At 47.7% G+C, this 16,819-nt stretch overlaps 5 protein-coding genes and 1 non-coding gene across 6 annotated transcripts; all 6 read left to right on the plus strand.

The window, feature by feature from the left end:
- The first annotated feature begins 1,951 nt into the window (after nt 1-1,951).
- On the plus strand, nt 1,952-4,330 carry Pmar_PMAR013257 (Natural resistance-associated macrophage protein, putative). The gene is made up of 8 exons (XM_002772869.1): nt 1,952-2,822; nt 2,884-3,029; nt 3,085-3,208; nt 3,256-3,326; nt 3,372-3,493; nt 3,540-3,658; nt 3,705-3,815; nt 3,860-4,330. The coding sequence occupies exons 1-8, from the start codon at nt 1,972-1,974 to the stop codon at nt 3,990-3,992; spliced, it is 1,677 nt and encodes a 558-aa protein (XP_002772915.1). The 5' UTR covers nt 1,952-1,971; the 3' UTR covers nt 3,993-4,330.
- A 460-nt stretch (nt 4,331-4,790) lies between these two features.
- On the plus strand, nt 4,791-4,863 carry Pmar_PMAR013258. The gene has a single exon. It is a non-coding gene; the product is annotated as a tRNA-Ala (tRNA).
- Nucleotides 4,864-5,106: 243 nt separating this feature from the next.
- On the plus strand, nt 5,107-10,105 carry Pmar_PMAR013259 (26S protease regulatory subunit, putative; the record flags this gene model as incomplete). Its single annotated transcript, XM_002772870.1, has 29 exons — nt 5,107-5,313; nt 5,373-5,429; nt 5,480-5,545; nt 5,600-5,686; nt 5,738-5,823; nt 5,877-5,957; nt 6,000-6,044; nt 6,097-6,174; nt 6,221-6,323; nt 6,372-6,455; nt 6,530-6,652; nt 6,710-6,764; nt 6,868-6,961; nt 7,020-7,087; nt 7,145-7,262; nt 7,455-7,583; nt 7,637-7,685; nt 7,726-7,819; nt 7,870-7,976; nt 8,025-8,155; nt 8,204-8,273; nt 8,316-8,411; nt 8,473-8,588; nt 8,638-8,779; nt 8,980-9,073; nt 9,182-9,318; nt 9,365-9,456; nt 9,501-9,556; nt 9,990-10,105. 29 exons carry the CDS (start codon nt 5,107-5,109, stop codon nt 10,103-10,105), a joined length of 2,781 nt encoding a protein of 926 aa, XP_002772916.1.
- A 100-nt stretch (nt 10,106-10,205) lies between these two features.
- Pmar_PMAR013260 (hypothetical protein) lies at nt 10,206-11,833 on the plus strand (the record flags this gene model as incomplete). The annotated part of the gene is made up of 9 exons (XM_002772871.1): nt 10,206-10,344; nt 10,390-10,457; nt 10,508-10,604; nt 10,649-10,774; nt 10,819-10,937; nt 10,985-11,089; nt 11,133-11,219; nt 11,269-11,544; nt 11,717-11,833. The coding sequence occupies 9 exons, from the start codon at nt 10,206-10,208 to the stop codon at nt 11,831-11,833; spliced, it is 1,134 nt and encodes a 377-aa protein (XP_002772917.1).
- Nucleotides 11,834-12,329: 496 nt separating this feature from the next.
- Nucleotides 12,330-14,493, plus strand: Pmar_PMAR013261 (conserved hypothetical protein; the record flags this gene model as incomplete). Its single annotated transcript, XM_002772872.1, has 5 exons — nt 12,330-12,407; nt 12,454-12,532; nt 12,575-12,679; nt 12,725-13,035; nt 14,425-14,493. The coding sequence occupies 5 exons, from the start codon at nt 12,330-12,332 to the stop codon at nt 14,491-14,493; spliced, it is 642 nt and encodes a 213-aa protein (XP_002772918.1).
- A 218-nt stretch (nt 14,494-14,711) lies between these two features.
- On the plus strand, nt 14,712-15,551 carry Pmar_PMAR013262 (Tetraspanin-4, putative; the record flags this gene model as incomplete). The annotated part of the gene is made up of 1 exon (XM_002772873.1): nt 14,712-15,551. The coding sequence occupies one exon, from the start codon at nt 14,712-14,714 to the stop codon at nt 15,549-15,551; it is 840 nt and encodes a 279-aa protein (XP_002772919.1).
- Between the last annotated feature and the right edge of the window lie 1,268 nt (nt 15,552-16,819).

The raw sequence follows: 16,819 nt of genomic DNA on the forward strand, positions 1-16,819 counted from the left end.
CTCGATTGATCCAATGAGGACTGCTGGCTCGACGGTGTTTCAATCATGTTGAAGTACCTTCCTGACTGGCAATCCCGACAGGTGTTTCACCATTTAAGATTGTTTGTGAGAGGCAATCAGCCGATCATTATATTTAGGTATGAATTGTGAATGCCAGTTTATCTCCTGCAAAGTAACGTACTCCAGGTCCTGGGTGCCAGGAGTATGTGGGACGCGGGCTTCTGCTAATAAACACTCTCTTACTGGCAGTTGAAGTCGAGCCGCTGAACTCACCCATGTATCGAAGAAAGCGTCCTATGTGATTATAGCTGAACTCGCATAACCGCATGTTCGCTCGTAGTTTCTATCCATGTTACAGTGACCCCATCTGAATTTGTTGATTGTTGCGTTTAGCGAAGTGTTTCAAGGTGTCGGAAGAGAGACTCTAAACTACAGAAGGCGAATATTGTCCCAGTACGGAACTTGATAATACTCGTAAATGTCGGACAAAGCGTCTAACTAACGCAAAGCAAAACCTCCAGTAAGCCGACTAACGAATAATAGTAGACGTACGTATCACTTGACTGACAGAGACATCAATATTTAATTCCAGAAGATACATATTGAAAATTTTAATCTTGTTGGGATTTGAACCTGGGTCATCCGCATGAAAGTCGCGCGCTCTCCCTGTTAGACTGGCATTTTAGGGCGTTTAGTGCCAGCGTCAGGAATTTGGTGCTGGATTCAGTTTGAGGGGGAAGTTGGCGTGTGTAATTAGATGGGGTCTCTCCTGAGTTCTTAGAGCGCTCCCAAGATCGAGTTTTACATGTGATGTCTCATCCTGGGTGGGCTCTTGAAGGTCTATTGAACACACCGAGAGTAACAACTATAATCTAACTCGTCGGGAATAAATTGGAAAGCGCAGTGAAATCGAAACCTTGGGCCTTTTTCATAGGAGCAAACTGCGCCTTAAACTTAAGTAACGCCTTAAGTATACTTTAAGTAATTAGGGCATCCTATTTCGCTACTTAAGTAAGCACGTTAAGGCGCCTTAAGTTTAGGAATACTGAAGGCGCCTTAAATTAAGTATCCTTGTGAAACAGACCCCTTGACGACGATTGCTCCTCTGAGAGGAGCTGATAAGAGAGGAGTCCTCTCTTATCAATAGTATATATATAGATTCAGGGTACAGACCTACACGTGGTCATATCGCCTGTTGAAGGATCGCTGATGGGCCTGGCGGGGATTCAAGACCTGCCTTCACGACTGTGCTCCTCTCTACCCCCTTCTCCCCAGCGTTGTTCCGGAGGGGGCCATATGCGTGGTGGTGGCTGTGCGAGTGGGATGTACGAGCACGCCGACAGAGTGGTATGGAGCAGTGGCGCCAGAGGCGTGAACGCCACCGGCATTCTCCTATCGAGATCCACCCGCTCCAGTGTCGTAAAGTGCAGTGGCTATTTCCGTGTTTGGAAAGACGAGCCCTTGCACCCAGATGCTTCGGCTGAACCTTCGGTGAAAAGGTATAAGTGGGGATATTCAAGGTATTCAAGTCCACTCCACGGTGGGATTATTGGCTTCGCTGGGCGTTCTGTCTCCTGGTGACGCCCAGCAATGTCCGAGGCCACGTGTGACGCCGAGCATTTCGAGTCGTCTTCGGTCCGCAATCGATACAAGCTCGGTTCCCCTTCGCAAACTGATTCCACATCTGGCAAGGGCAGAATCTGCTCTCTCGAGAGGGTTGATGCCCCCGTCTTTCCTCGCAGGGGTGATAGTCTGAGGTATCAGGCCCTAGCCAGCGGCGAGCGGTTTTTATACTGTCTATTACAGTGTAACTATGGTGTCAAGAATAGTGGTATCGCCTGTACGAGGTTGTTGTTGTTGGTGGCCGGAAGGGATAGTCTTGGCTGATGAAGTTGCAGTTGACATGCCATAGGGCAGTAGGAATAGGTGTATTCATGCTTTCATAATACTTAGATTGTTAGTCCTAGTAGAATGTCACACGTCCCCGATCCGTCTACGGAGGAGTCTAACTCGACGCCTCTGGCTATCGACTCGAGTAGCATTTCAAGCGGCAAAAGCGTAGAATTAGTGGATGGGCCCTCGGAGTTGCCTGTGAGAACTGGCAAGGAGAAGCAAGTCGAAATACCGATTGACCCGCCCGGTGTTAAGTTCTCGTTTCGGACATTTTGCAAGTATGCTGGTCCTGGTTGGCTTATGTCATTGGCCTATCTCGATCCTGGTAATTTAGAAGCCGATCTACAGGCTGGAGCCTTCACAGGCTTCCAGTTGCTATGGGTATTGCTACTTGCTCATATAGTTGGACTCATCCTCCAAATTTTATCAAGCCGTCTAGCGGCAGTAACAGGGAAGCATTTGGCTGAGCATTGCCGGGCTAGATATCCTAAATGGACTGCAACAGTGCTATGGATAATGACTGAGATCGCGATTATTGGTTCCGATATTCAGGAGGTGTTGGGAACTGCTATAGCATTCAAAGTGTTATTAAACATCCCTCTCTGGGCGGGCACTCTCATTACTGCGGTGGATACCCTCACTTTTTTGACATTACATTTGCTGCACGGTATCAGAGTACTGGAAGCCTTTATATTCATACTCATCTTAACGATGATGGCGTGCTTCTTTATAGACATGGCGATTTCAGCGCCCCCAGCTGTGGACATCTTTAAGGGCTTCATTCCTATGGTGGCTAGTTATGCGACTATGCAAATGGTTGGTCTTATTGGCGCAGTTATTATGCCGCATAACCTCTACCTGCACTCGGCATTGACAGGCTCTCGCAAGATAGATAGAAGCGAGGAGAGGAACATCCAGCAGGCTAACAAGTGCGCACTCGGGAGGATTCTTTGCATGGTATCTTATGAAACCGTTAGATATGTCTTGTAGGTACTTTTTCATCGATTCAACATCATCCTTATCCGTATCTTTCCTCATCAACCTAGCCATGGTATCGGCTTTCGCCCATGGGATGTCTTCTCTCCAGTGCGCCACTCTCCCTCAAGGACCTCTCGCCTGCCTAGTTACTCCCGAAGGTACTTTCTTGTCTCTCGCTCCTCTCGATGACTAGATGGAGGCTTTCTCATTCAGATTGGGATCGTTCGGTGTGCAGCCCGAGTGATGCAGCTTGCCAGTGCCATACTCCTGAAGGTATTGCCGGAGTATGCGCCAGCATCGGCCTTGAGAACGCCGCGGGTGCACTGGCTGCAGTCATGTCGGAAGTTGTGTTCCGTAGCCTCTTTGATTTCGGTCTCTCGATAGGTATTTCGGTGCGGTGAAGTACATCTTCGCTGTTGGCATATTGGCGGCTGGTCAAGCAAGTACTCTTACCGGTGAGTATTGCTGTTGTTAGATGTTCTCTGGAAGGCTCCTTGTAGGTACTTTGGCTGGCCAATACGTGATGGAAGGATTCATGAGGTGGAAGATTCCAATGTGGTTCCGTGTGCTCATCACTAGAACGATTGCACTAGGACCGGCCCTAGCATTCGCTATCCTGCAGGTATATTTGTTCACGATCGAAACTTATGGTCACTATGTAGTTTTAGGGTGAAATCAGAGCCATGAATGGAGTAAACGCGTGGTTGAATATTCTTCAGTCGATTCAGCTTCCTTTCGCTTTGTTGCCAGTGCTGCACTTCTCGATGAGCCGTGAAGTGTTGGGAAGGTGGGGCTCTTTCAATAGGATGCCTGTCTTCCCACTTACGTGCTAGATTCGTCATCGGCCGCTTCTGGACAGCCGTAATGTGGATTCTTGCGTGCCTAGTAATTGGTGTCAACTTCTATCTGGTTATTGAGACTATCATCCCTCTGAATTGGCCATGGTGAGAGTCTTCTTCTGACACTCCGAGCAGCAGGTCCTCTACAGGTACGTTTGGGTAATCCTCGCCATCGTGGCATGCCTCTATCTTTGGCTGTGCATTTCTTGTGTCAAGGAAGATCTGATGGGTGCCGCTAGGAAGGTTTTCGGTCGATGTGCTGCTTCCATAGAAGCATCGTGAAGTATCCTCCATATGCTTTTGTTGACTAGATTTGCGTCTTATTCAGTCAAGACTTTTCGTATCCGGTATTCACTGTGTCCAATCTACTTTTGTTTTGTACATATCTTGGCGTACGTCATACGGATCGCAAAAACTGCCTCGTCTTATGAAGTTCGGATCTTACGTCGAGCGTGTTGGGATATGTCATCGTCGACCACTGACTTGAGGTCAAGTTCAGTGAGCGTGTTATCATTCGAATAGAGTTTTCCTCCTACGAAGTATCGACAGTGATGCTCCGGTTCTATCGCCTGGAGGATCATTTAGTACGTTTTGTGGCACTCGTAGTCGATCTCTATTTTTCTGACGGTTCGCTTTTGAGGATTTTACAAGCGACAACGGTTCACTTCGAGTGATCTGTTGCGTTCATCGAGTATCGAAAGTGTCCATCCCGACAAGATAACCTCCCAGTCGTAGAACTCGACTATCATGCAGGGACACCTCAGAGTCCGAGGCTCAGACATTTCAGTTCGCATAAGATTGACGCCATGATGCAAATGAGACAATTGGGCAAATAGAGGGAAAAGGGAGCGCCTCTATCAAGTGATTGGCTCATCTAAATGTTGATAGAAGATTGCTCCACGAACTGCCGCTGTTTTATGAGGTATTTTTCATCATTGATCGCTCAGAAGTTTCGTAGGAAACTCTGCGCTGTCACACTAATCTGCCATGACCACATTGTGCGAATTTTTACGATGATACTGGAATGGGTGATTAAATGTTATATTTACCATGTGCAGCGTGACGACATTGGAATACATAGGGGGACTAGCTCAAATGGTAGAGCGCTCGCTTAGCAAGCGAGAGGCACCGGGATCGATGCCCGGGTTCTCCAGTTCTTATGCGTTTCTCTGGACGAGTTTTGCAGTCCATCCTGCCATCGACAAGCGGATGTTCACCAAAATGGACTTTTCGGGTGTGACGATACGTGAGTGAGGGAACAATCTAGCTCAACTCAGTAGCGAAGGTCATGTTCGCCACTGCGTCGCCCACGGTCATGGTGTGCAACGGCGCGAATTTGTCGAAGGAGTATCACATTTCTATCCGTAGTTTCATAACTTCATCATCGTCCCTCTCGATGTCATCTTCTAACAGCAACAAGAAAACGCCGGATGAAGAGACGATAGCGGCTAAAGTAGAGGAGGAGAAGAAAGCTGACGATAAACCTATTGGAGAGAATCCCGAGGAAGAGGGGGGAGATAACAACAACAAGCCGCTGGATGACGAGGATATCGATATTTTGAAGAGTTACGGTCTCGGGCCCTACACCGTCCCGTGCAAAAAGGTAGTCTGTTGAGTGTGTACTATCACTCCACCTCTTCATCTTTTTGTTTCTCAATGCAGGTTGAGGGAGACATCAAGGCTCTCGGCGAGAAGATTAATAAACTATGCGGGATCAAGGTAATGCTTGTTGACTTACTGACGTCCCAGTATCAAGGAGTCCCTCTTAGGAGTCTGACACTGGCTTGGCCCCACCAAGTGTATGGGATCTAGCTGATGACAAAGTGAAGCAAGAGGTAGTCGTCATGCTCCTCGGTCGGGAACGGTTGCACATTCGGTGATATTGTCAGCAACAACAGCCACTGCAAGTCTCACAGTGTACCAAAATCCTTAATCCTGGTACGGATGATGCGAAGTATGTTATCAACGTGCGACAGGTGAGCCTTGAGTAGGAGTAGGCATACACATTCAGTGAATCTGACTTTCAGATCGCAAAATTTGTTGTTGGTCTCGCACAGCATGTGTCTCCTACTGATATTGAGGAAGGTATGAGAGTCGGAGTGGATCGGCAAAAGTATGAATCGAGTGTAGAGGCATGGACGGCATCACCGGCCTATCATTGGATAGATACCAAATTCAAATACCCTTGCCGCCTAAGATCGATCCAACTGTGACCATGATGACCGTTGAGGAGAAGCCAGACGTCACGTAATAGTATTTCTATCATCATGTGCATGAGGAGACGCTCAGATACTCTGATATTGGTGGCTGCAAAGAGCAGTTGGAAAAGTTACGGTATGGAAATTGCTATGAGAAGCGATAATTGCTTAGGACGTGTTGTTGTCAGAGAAGTCGTAGAGATGCCTCTGCTGCAACCTGAGCGATTCGTCCAGCTTGGTATTGACCCTCCCAAGGGCGTCTTATTGTAGGAACCTGATAGTAGCTAGGTTATGTACTGATGATGGTATCAGATATGGACCCCCGGGTACTGGCAAGACACTGACGGCTAGGGCTGTTGCTAATCGAACCGATGCGTGCTTTATTTGTGTCATTGGTAGTGAGTTGGTTCAGAAGGTAATAGCCATCATGGGAGAGTAGACTGTAATGTCTTTATATCCTTAGTACGTGGGAGAGGGAGCCAGGATGGTCCGTGAGCTGTTTACTCTGGCTCGAAGCAAGAAGGCGTGCATACTGTTCATTGATGAGGTCATATTCATGGGAGGTCACTGCCATCTACTACTATTGCTGTCAACGCTCTCGCCTCGGAGTCGACTTTTTAGGTGGACGCTATTGGGGGTTCGCGTGGTAGCGGCGGTAGTGGGTCTGAGGATGATGAAGTGCAGAGGACCATGCTCGAGATCGTCAATCAGCTTGATGGCTTCGACGCTCGAGGCAACGTGAAGGTACCGGCAGCAGCAGCACGAGCATGTGGAGTGTCAGTAGCCTATCTCGGCGTTCAGGTTCTGATGGCCACGAACAGGCCTGACACGTTGGATCCAGCTCTCCTCCGCCCTGGTAGTAGGGGGTGTTAATGCGGGACCTGGTCACCTGTGGGTTGGATAGTCTTGATTATCGAATGGTGTGGTATTGTAATTGTCATCACTCTGGTGTTCCTCAGGACGACTTGATCGTAAAATTGAGTTTGCCTTGCCGGATTTGGACGGTCGCACGCACATCTTCAAGATCCAGGCCAGGAGTATGAACATGGACCGGTAATGAGATTTATACTGGAGGAGATAGATGACCGTTTTCACTGGGCGTTTCACTCAGAGACATCCGTTTTGAGCTCCTCGCCAGACTGTGTCCGAACTGCACTGGAGCTGATATCAGGAGTGTGTGTAAGTTTATATTGAGTTAGGAAGTGTAAGAAATGTGGTATAAAATGTGTGGGGTAGGCACAGAGGCGGGGATGTTTGCCATTCGAGCTAGACGGAAGTCTATTTCTGAGAAGGATCTCATTGAGGCTATCAATAAGGTTGTGAAGGGCTACGCTAAATTCTCGGCAACACCAAAGTACTATTTTTCATCTGATAGGAATGAGTGGGGGAATGCATCAATCCACAGGTACATGGTATACAACTAATCGCGGTTAGTGAGCTGTAGTGACCATCCTATTACGACTGTTTCTATCGTGGATAGAATGCATTGAGTTGAAGTTGAGCATATCTCGTCGTTTCATGGTGGAGGAGTAGCTGTTGGCTGTAGTATGTCAACTATGAGTGGCTTGGCGACGGGATTGGCTTCTGACGGCTCCCTCTTGGCGGAGACGTTGGAGATGCCCGAGTATGGCAAATTCACGAGGAGGGGGGAAACGGGTCGGCTCATTGAGACTAAGTAGTAGTAGCCTGACGAGGCGTGAGGTTACTTTGCATGTTTATTGTGATCAGGGCTAAGAATCTCCCCAAGATATTTATGCCTTATATAATTCGACTAGGGGTAGTGACTCGGGGTAATATGGGGTTATTGATGGAGTCAGGTCCATCTGGGCCCGGCTAGGGTGAAGAGGCCTCTCACTGAGGAGGAGGTGTTGGGCATCGTAACGGCCCCAAAGGGCCCGTCTACAGGTTTTGGTAGTGGTAGTTTGGCGGACCTAGTTTGTATCTTGTTGATTGGACCTCAGGGATACTCCCGGATGAACTAATTGATGTCATAATTGACCGCACAGGGCGGTACTCGTCGGAGGGCTCGGCGGCGATGGGCAAGGCCCCTGACCAGCACATACTAGTGGTAGTACCAGTGCTCGGCTTGTGGGAAGGAAAGTGGATGCCGACTCAGACGTTGAGGGGGCCTCCATCGAAGGCCGCTGTGAAGGTTGGGGAGGTCGTGGCTTTGGCTGATAATACGGCTACTGTCAATGTATTGTATATAGAGGATAGTGTGAAGGACCAGGATGAGAGTCGACGGAGGTAAGGAGCTCCTAGTGTTGTTGGAAAGTGCTCGTGGTGTGGTATTAGATCCTTGCAGAGGATGATCATGGACCCTACAGTGGACGGCATAATAATATCACTACCTCAGATATGGATAGTAAGGAGTGTTTATTATCACCTGTGATGGTATCTTGTATAGATACCAGATCCCCAATTCACACCCAAGTCGAGTTCGTTACCTCTATACCCTGGCAGTTACTGGCTCACCTTCCTAGGCCTATTCGGCAGCGTGCAGGTAGTATTAGTAGTAGTGGTGGTTTGGTATTCCTCGTTGAGGGTTTGCTTCTGTGCTTCAGTCCTCTACCCTGCTTTTTACAGAGCCTCAGTCGGAGGCTCTGGGATTAACAGGAATCTGTGTTAAGTTTAGAGAGCACAAGGCGATCAGGCAAGCCCTGCTGGTCCTTCATAATCGGTAGGAAGGATGATAGCTAGGTGTGATTTGCTGAGAGTGTGGTATGTAGGTATCTATTGCATCCGAAGAAGGCTGATGATGGTATGAAATTGAGCTGGATTAGACCTGTGAACTATGGTAAAATCCTGAGGGAGTCGTCAGCAGCAGCAGCGCACAGTGAGGGCAGTGCAGTGGATGGCAAGGCGACTCCGGTAGTGATCTTTGGGCTGGAAAATACAGTAGAAATCGCCTTTTAGTCGTTATTTTGTGAGTGTTACGGTATATGAAGGTGTCTCCCCTGAAAGTGAGGACGTTAATACGTATATCAATGCGATGATAGTTTGCCCTCTGCTGTATCTTAATCTGTTATCATGGAAAAGTATCAGTTGTGGTAATGTGTTTACTTACTCAGGAGGAAGATCCTCTGCCCATGCCGATGCCACCACCGTTACCTCTACCTCCTACTGGGGCATCGATCGTATCGCAGTATGAGGCCAGTGCCGAGGGTAGGTCGATGCTTAGTTGAGATCGTTCTCAATTTGCATTGAGCGTGGGCGTAGTGGTCCAACATCGCCATCCTATTGGTCGTATTATTATGGCGGTTTTTGTATCAGATGGAGTTCTTCGGACGGCAATACAGTTGTCCTGTCCAGAGGGGGGCACTGAGGTCCCTAGTTCGGTGGCGGAGGCATTCAAACAGTTACTGGATCGTCTAGCTGCCTTGGAAAAGGAGAATGATCATATGGCTCAGGTGTGGTCTTGGGACGCTGTCATCGGTGATATCGTTTTTCTGTCAGCTTCTGAGCGCTAGAGGAACTTCCTCGGGGGTGACTGGGGTCGCGGATAAGGAGGCTGACAGCGAGGATGAGGAGGAAGCGGCATTGGAGCGGTATTGTAGAGGAGTAGTGATGTGTTTAAGATTGTCCCCTTCAGGCTTGGTCTCACGAGCTCACCATCGGCTACGGCATCCCAAGGGGTGAAGCGGAATAGTAGGAAGTGGGAGTCGCTGTCATAATCTAGTGCATGCGTGTGAATTTGTGTCGAGAAATGTGTGTTATTCTTGGAGATTAATGAGAATCGATCTGAAACTATGTCGCCTTATACAACTATGAACATGTGTTGTGATGAAAGTACCCGTTTGGGACTGTGATGATAGCGACAACTTGTTCACTATAATTTTATCCGACAAAATAACACCCATTGGCATATCAAATTCACACGCACTGTATATAAAGAATCGTAAGACTATCGTGGCATTGTAGGTCGATAGTGATGGACGTAAGAATATCGGCTAATAAGTTGTGGCTTGAACTGTCATTGATTGTTGTTCAACGTTCTCTTTGTGGAGTCCTATGCCGTCATATAGGGTGTAGATGCCCATATCGTATAGGCGGTATGTCGTTTGTTACGATCGTGCCTTAGGCGACGCGGTAGTAGACTTGGAGGAATCTAGTGCCAAGAGGCCACCATGGCGTGTCGGTGGTGCGTTGGGAGGGGGATCTCCTAGCAGTCAGAGAGGCAACAGTACAGACGTATAAGTTACTGGATATAACCTATGTTATCATTACTTGGATAATGGTGTTGGGTTTTGACTTTATGGTCGTCGTCCATAGTCGTAGTGTTTTACGGTCTCCAACTATGACGGGCACTCCTGCTGCTGGTCTACGAGTGTTGAGGCGCCGCCCTACTGCACCAGTGGACTTCGCCATAGTTACGAGGTTTATGGCTCGGCCTCGGAGTGTTCCTAGTGGGGATGGACAGCAGCAGGCACTATGCAGTAGGAGTAGACTCTTTTGAAGCGGCGAGATGTTCATTATTGAAGGTACGATACGGAGGACTTTAGATAGGGGCGACTACCGCCTCGGACGATGGGCATATATAGGAGCTCAGGTGAGAGGACAGCAAACTAGCGTATGTTCGATGGTCGTTGTCGTCGTCAGCTCTCTCTAGTCTGTGATACCTTACCACCAGGCATGGCGGCTGCCTCTGCTAGTGCTGTGACCTTGGCCAAGCGTGAAGTTAAAGGATTCACGCCGGGTAGGGCGACCTGGTCCACCACTTACCATCGTCGGTCACTTCAGATCTGTTATTGATCACCAGACTAATCGACAAGGCCGTCTCTGCGTCGTCACTATCGTGTCGGTCGATCTCTCTTATAGTGTACACAGCTCTCCATAGTGGCCTTTCTAACAGGGATGACCTCATCAGTGAGTGGAGCGGCACGTCGTACGTGTGTTAGTTCACCGTTTAGATGAGGTCCTCTCCAACAGCCGTACTAGTCTGGGGAGTGATGGTAACATCGTAGAAGTAATCGAGTTGGGGTATATGCTCAGGCCTCACAGCATCGCTAACTACAGGCTTGTCTTGCAGGTGGGCAGGTGGGGGGTCTACTGTGAGTGTGGATAGCCCCCCTTTAGATGCTATTAGAGAGGCTTGCGAGCAAGGACGTGTGTGTTCGATGGGAGGCTCTGTCAGGGTCATGCATGGCTATGTGTCTGTTGGTACTGGGCGATCTCCCAAAGGTGAGGTACTGGGATAGCGATCGACACCGAGACCCACGTGTAGGAGGTCGGTCGGACATGGACGAAGCTGTGTGAGCGTGAGCTCGTCACAGCACCGATGTCGGGGAAAGCTGTCCGGATATTAGCACGGGTGAGTTAGCAGCTGGCTTGTCTGGGGGCTGCCCCTGCCTTGGTTGTAGGAGTGTGAGAGGAAGGGCTCAATGATCAGTGAGGGTTTATTACGGGCGATAGTGTCGAGCCAGGCTGTGCGGCTAGAGCCTCCTGAGATGTCAACGACGATCATCATGGCCATTTTGAACTTACCTTCGGTGGATCAAGCTTTACTGCCGAGTTTAGCATGGGAGAGTGTTCGACTGTTGGCTGATAGACTGCACCAGATGCATACCAGTGACGTGTTCACCATCGCTTGTGGGGTTGTCGTTGTCAACATCACATTGCATGTTCAGTGTCTCCAGGTGCTGTGGTCGATAATAGCAGTAGCCCTGTGAGTTCTGTTCTGGCATTGGATCGGACGTTGTTGCATGCAATGGGAGAGGCACTTGCCATGGCTAGGCATAGGATGAGGGAGGCTACTCTACGCAGGGTGAGGGGTGTATGTAAAGGTAGGGGTAGTTCTTGTGGTGTTAGTTGTTGAGCCGACCGGAAGTGTGTGCCCAACTTGGTATTGACGAGGACGTCTTAGGGGTGATGAGAAGGCGATTGTTGAGTACTGTTGTGAAGCATGCTGTTGGTACCGTCAAGTGATGTTTCTGATCTGCAACAGTGATTTGGGTTATCAGTAGTTCGACTGAGCTATCATCGGTGATGGCTGGACAGAAGCACTGTCTGCGGTGTAACACACTGGGTATTGATCTCTACTAGGGCAGAGGCAGCGGTTGATCCCGGTTGCTACACTGCCTGTCACTCGCCAGGTGGAGGGGGTGTCGCAAAAGGAGTAGACGAGGATTCCTCGGAATACTTGTTGAATCTCTCGGATTGCAAGAGGGGATTCTCTTTCCCTAAGCCATCGTGTGGGTATGGGCGGGAATTGATGAGCAGTGGTGGATGTCGAACTATACACAGGTTACTGTGAAAATGATAGCACGTCTCTCTCCCTTGTACGAAGTCTGCGAGTTACCGCCTGGCGGAATGAAGTTTGCTGTCTTCGAAATGGATGTGGGTTCATCATTCATGGCTTGCAAATACTCATTTTGAAATTGTATTGGGGGTATTCCTATTCGAAGTTGTTGTTTAAACGGCAATGGCTAGCTGTGGTGATTACACACTCCAGAATAGAGTACTCAAGGAGATGCACAGGGAACGCATGGCTCGTATAGAAGTGAAATGGGGACTGGAAGTTCGTGTCACCATGTGTCACCCTTCAGTGTCACTCGAAGAAGGCATTTGTTGAGTATGGTGATGGAGACGGTCTGTGGTTGAAGGAACTGAAGGGGAAAGCACTGGGTACACCTAAGGTATCGATCTCTATCGATCGACTATTGTCAGGAACGCAACGATGGGCTAGTGGCGACAGATTTGCAGCAATGGTGGCGAGTAGTGGTGGGAGAAGGTACCAGGAGCTGAAGAGCTTCCTTGAGAACTGTGTTAACGGTAAGATGGCGTTTAGTCTCCAAGGCACATTGCTGATGTTGTCAGGTGTCGAGCTCGGGTGTGGGGTCGGGACTGCTGGTCTTATGCTTGCCAAAGTTCATCCAAGAATGAGGATGACACTGACAAATCAACCGCAGTGCATTTCCTTAGCAGAGGAGAATGTCAGCTTCAACAACCTTGGTGATCGAGTGACAGTATCGGCGTATAGTTGGGGAGATTCGGTCGAGTCATTCGCTGCTGACCCTCCAGACTTTGTTGTCGCCACTGATGTTCTTTATCATGCAAGTGTCTTCGATAAGTTTCTGAGCTCTTTGGAAGGCTTTGCAGGGCTCCGACGTGAGAGGAGCATTCGAGTGGTGATTGCCTATCAGCCACGTACTGACGATGATGAAGAGTTTGTTAGGCGAGTACTTCTACCACGAATTGAAGAGTTGTCTATTTTACGGTATGAGGATGATCGTGAGGTTGACTCTAGTACTACTTGTGTGCTCTTCCTTGGTCGAATCAAAGCAGCTTCAGTTTACTCAGTGCAGTGTGTGTTTAAAGCGACAGGTGGTGGGATCGAACCCGCGCCCTCTCATTTAGTCACGCGCCACAAAATTGCTACAACGCAGTCAGAGAGGATCACTGGGTTGATGATATCCTCAACGTGTCGACCGAAGTGCATGTCGATATCGACTGCAAGTCGAAGGATATTCCCACTCAGGATAAGCGAGGGGACGCCGCCTCGGCTGTAGGGTTTAATTTCAATCAGAGCTCGCCAAACTGTGAGATTCTCGGGGAGGTTTGAAGTTTCAGAGTAGTAGCTGGAAATGGCAATTGAAAATGTGTGGGGTGGGATCGAACCGGGCTGGGGAGACTCCTCGTTCAGAGAGTTTTGGGCTCACTGGTGGTCTCATAGTAGTTCTGGTGGTGAAGGGGAATGTGTTGAAGGCTCATAGCAATCATACCGCACCAAGCGGAAATGGGTAGAATGTAGGTAGTGGGCCTGTGTGGGTATTGAACATAGTCGTTGACTCATCTGGGTTGGTATGGAAGGCTATGTCGTTGGGCAGGCGCATCTTACCACACGCGGCCAAAGACACGTTTCGGGTATATGTAACTGTGTGTAAGTCCGCGATGGTAGCATCCAACGAGTTTCAAACCAAGTACGGGAACCTTCCGAGTGAGGAAGTAAAGCAGATCACGATGTAGCCATTCGTGGACAGCTCAGGGGAGAGCGTAATGATGTGCTCAACAGTAGTAGGGAAACGATGCAGAGAACTCTCATGCTAGCATCAGAACACAACGAACGGCAGTAACCAGAGGCGTTTAGTAGAGTATGCTACTGCTGGGCCTTAGTCGATTGGTACTCCCCTTATTAGTAGTTATATATGCTTTGCATTGCCTCAGGGTAGCGATGTTATTCAATGCTGTAGTTAGCGGCTTCTCGCGTATGCTGTGGTGAGAGATGATGTACAGTATGTCCTACATGTTTGTCGTGTCTGTGACGAGTGGGTTACTATTGATAGACTGTACTATCAACTGTTACTATACTGTTGATATTGTTCCAGCCTAATAACTCCCACTCATATTATTTTTATTATCAATAGTAATAGGTCTCTATCTTCTGAAGATAGATCACTCCTGTCTCTAGATCCTTCTACCATTATCCATCTCAACATCAAGCCTTGAATCAAAGCTTGATGTTGAGATGGATAATGGAGAGTCTAGGTCTACCACAGGATACGACTGGACTGATTTAGTCACAGGATGACGATGATCGCCATAGTGTGAAGGCAATCTCGGAATTGGTCTGTGAATTGAATAAGTGAATAGAGAGAATCCTTTGGCATTTCTGTATTAGATTGTGAGTTGGAGGTGGTATGGTATGACCCGAGGCAGAGGACCATGGGGTGATCGAAAAAGGGACAATTGTGTGCACTCTTGTGTCGATAGCTAGCCTTTGAATTTGCAAGCTCTTGATGCTTGTTAGTTGTGGAATATTACTCATCATAAGTTTTTCAGTTTCTCCAATTTGCGATTGGCCCGAATGGCAAACTGCTGTACATGTCTTAGCAAATCTGCTAACATCATATTCTGCCTCCTACTATTCGTCATTGGAGGTTTTGTCGCAGGTGTCGGGATATGGTATCTCGTCAGCGACTACAAGGATTGGGTTCCCGAGTGGTGGATTTGGATTGCCGTCATTACTGGTATTCTTCTGGCTATATTATCGTTTGTTGGTTGCTATGGCTCGTTGAAACGAAATAAATGCGTGTTGTCTTTCCTGTGGGTGGCGTCTACTGTGTTGTTCATTCTCTTCGCAATAGCTGCTATTGCATCTACTATCTTCTTTGCTGGTGTCGATAACCTCAACGGCAAGACGGCTCAGCAGTTACTTGAAGTTAGTGGCAACGATGGGAATGTGTACAAGCAGATTAGGGATGGTTACATTGCTGTGTTCACTGATGATGATTGCAACGTGAAGTGTAGCGTCGACGATGGTAAACTATACTGTGGATCCATCACGTGTGAAAGTGAGGGAATAGAAGATCAGCTTAACCGCTGGATTGGTCCCAGTTGGTGGACAACTGATGTGAACTCCTTCGAAAAGTGTGTTGCTGCTGCTACTGTTGAAGACAACGCTAATGAGATGGCCGCTGAAGCGTGGTGTGCTAGTAACACTTATGCAATTGATTGGTTCTGGCGTTGGATCTTGGGGACAATGATTGTGTTGTGGTTCATCGTTGTGTTCACGTTGTTCATGGCTGTTGGTAACTGCGTTTTGATGTGGTCGCATTCGCATCGGAAAGATGCTGTGGTTATGGCACCGAAAGCTGAGATGGTCAGAACGCCTCCTATGAATGGTTTCACAGTAGTTAAAGTATAGTTATATGCAAGGTCAGTTTCTTACGTGTTTCCCATTGAGTGTATTCTTTTGTAATTCGAGTTACTCTCTTTTGGTGGTAGTCGTCATCGGCTAGGGTTGAGGTGACGTTGACTGTTGTCATTGTTATTTGGTCGTAGTAGTTTTCGTGGTTGTTTCTTGTGGATGCATAATGCAAGGTGAATGTGTTCATTCTATTGTCCCTACGGAACTGTGTTTCTGTGAACAACGTCGATTTACTATGAACATTTGTGTTGACCTGTTGAGTTAGAGTCGATCAGAGTTGGAGGAGGAAAGTAAACTCTTCGAATTTTCCTTATGGAAAGATTTGCGAAAATTAATTTAGGTTTTTGACGATTTGTTTATAAGTGTGTTATTGAAAGTCTTGCTTTCCGTTAACGTTGCTATGTTGCGGTAGAACGGTTTCTTATCTATTGATTGTTCCAATCGAGATCTTTACAGTGCATTCGTATATTCCTATCACGTTATTTACTTCATATTTATTGTTAATTTAATATAGATATCTATTATATTATTCTATAACTAGATCATGATATAAGCGATCTAGGAAGAGTGGTTGTAGTCCGTACTCTGTAAGTGTTGTTGTCTTTGCTTTAGGGCATTCTGCGTAGCACCAGCCGTTTTAATTATCCTTCTTGGGAATTCACCAACGTTTTTTCAGGGAATATTTTCAGTATTAGTAGAAGTAAATATGAGTAAAAGGGACATAACGAAGAATGAATTCGACGAAATATGTTAACTTCAATCAACAAGTAGTTTAGGAATGTTTTATACCAAAACTTGGAATATTCGGTCTTAGTAGAGTGCATCTAATTTAGGGTCGAGTTGCAGCAAGTAGAAGTCTTGTTCTCCATCAGATTGCATCGCGTACTAGCGTCACGTAGCGCGCGCTAGTATTACATGTTGTCAATGTGAACTGCATCATTGCAGTTCTGCTGTTATTTTCAATGGGAGTTTGTGAAGAAGGATCGTCTTCTTCTTTATCTTTGTCATCGTCGTTCTCATCATCATCTTCGTCCCGTAGGCGCAATGGGGTTCTTCTCTACAATGCTTTTGTGTTCGCTGCTGGTGGGGTGGTAGCCGGCATTGCCATATGGTACCTTCAAGCAAAGTTCACGAGGCTCATGCAGGTGTGGTATGTATGGATTGCCCTTTTCATGGGCTTTGGTATGATGCTACTCTCAATCGCTGAAGTTATTCAACTAAAGCGACGGAATTCAGTATTGTTGATGTTAACTTGGCTGTGTTGG

Source organism: Perkinsus marinus (genome assembly GCF_000006405.1).
Source record: "Perkinsus marinus ATCC 50983 genomic scaffold scf_1104296960350, whole genome shotgun sequence".
Classification (NCBI taxonomy): Eukaryota; Perkinsozoa; order Perkinsida; family Perkinsidae; genus Perkinsus; species Perkinsus marinus.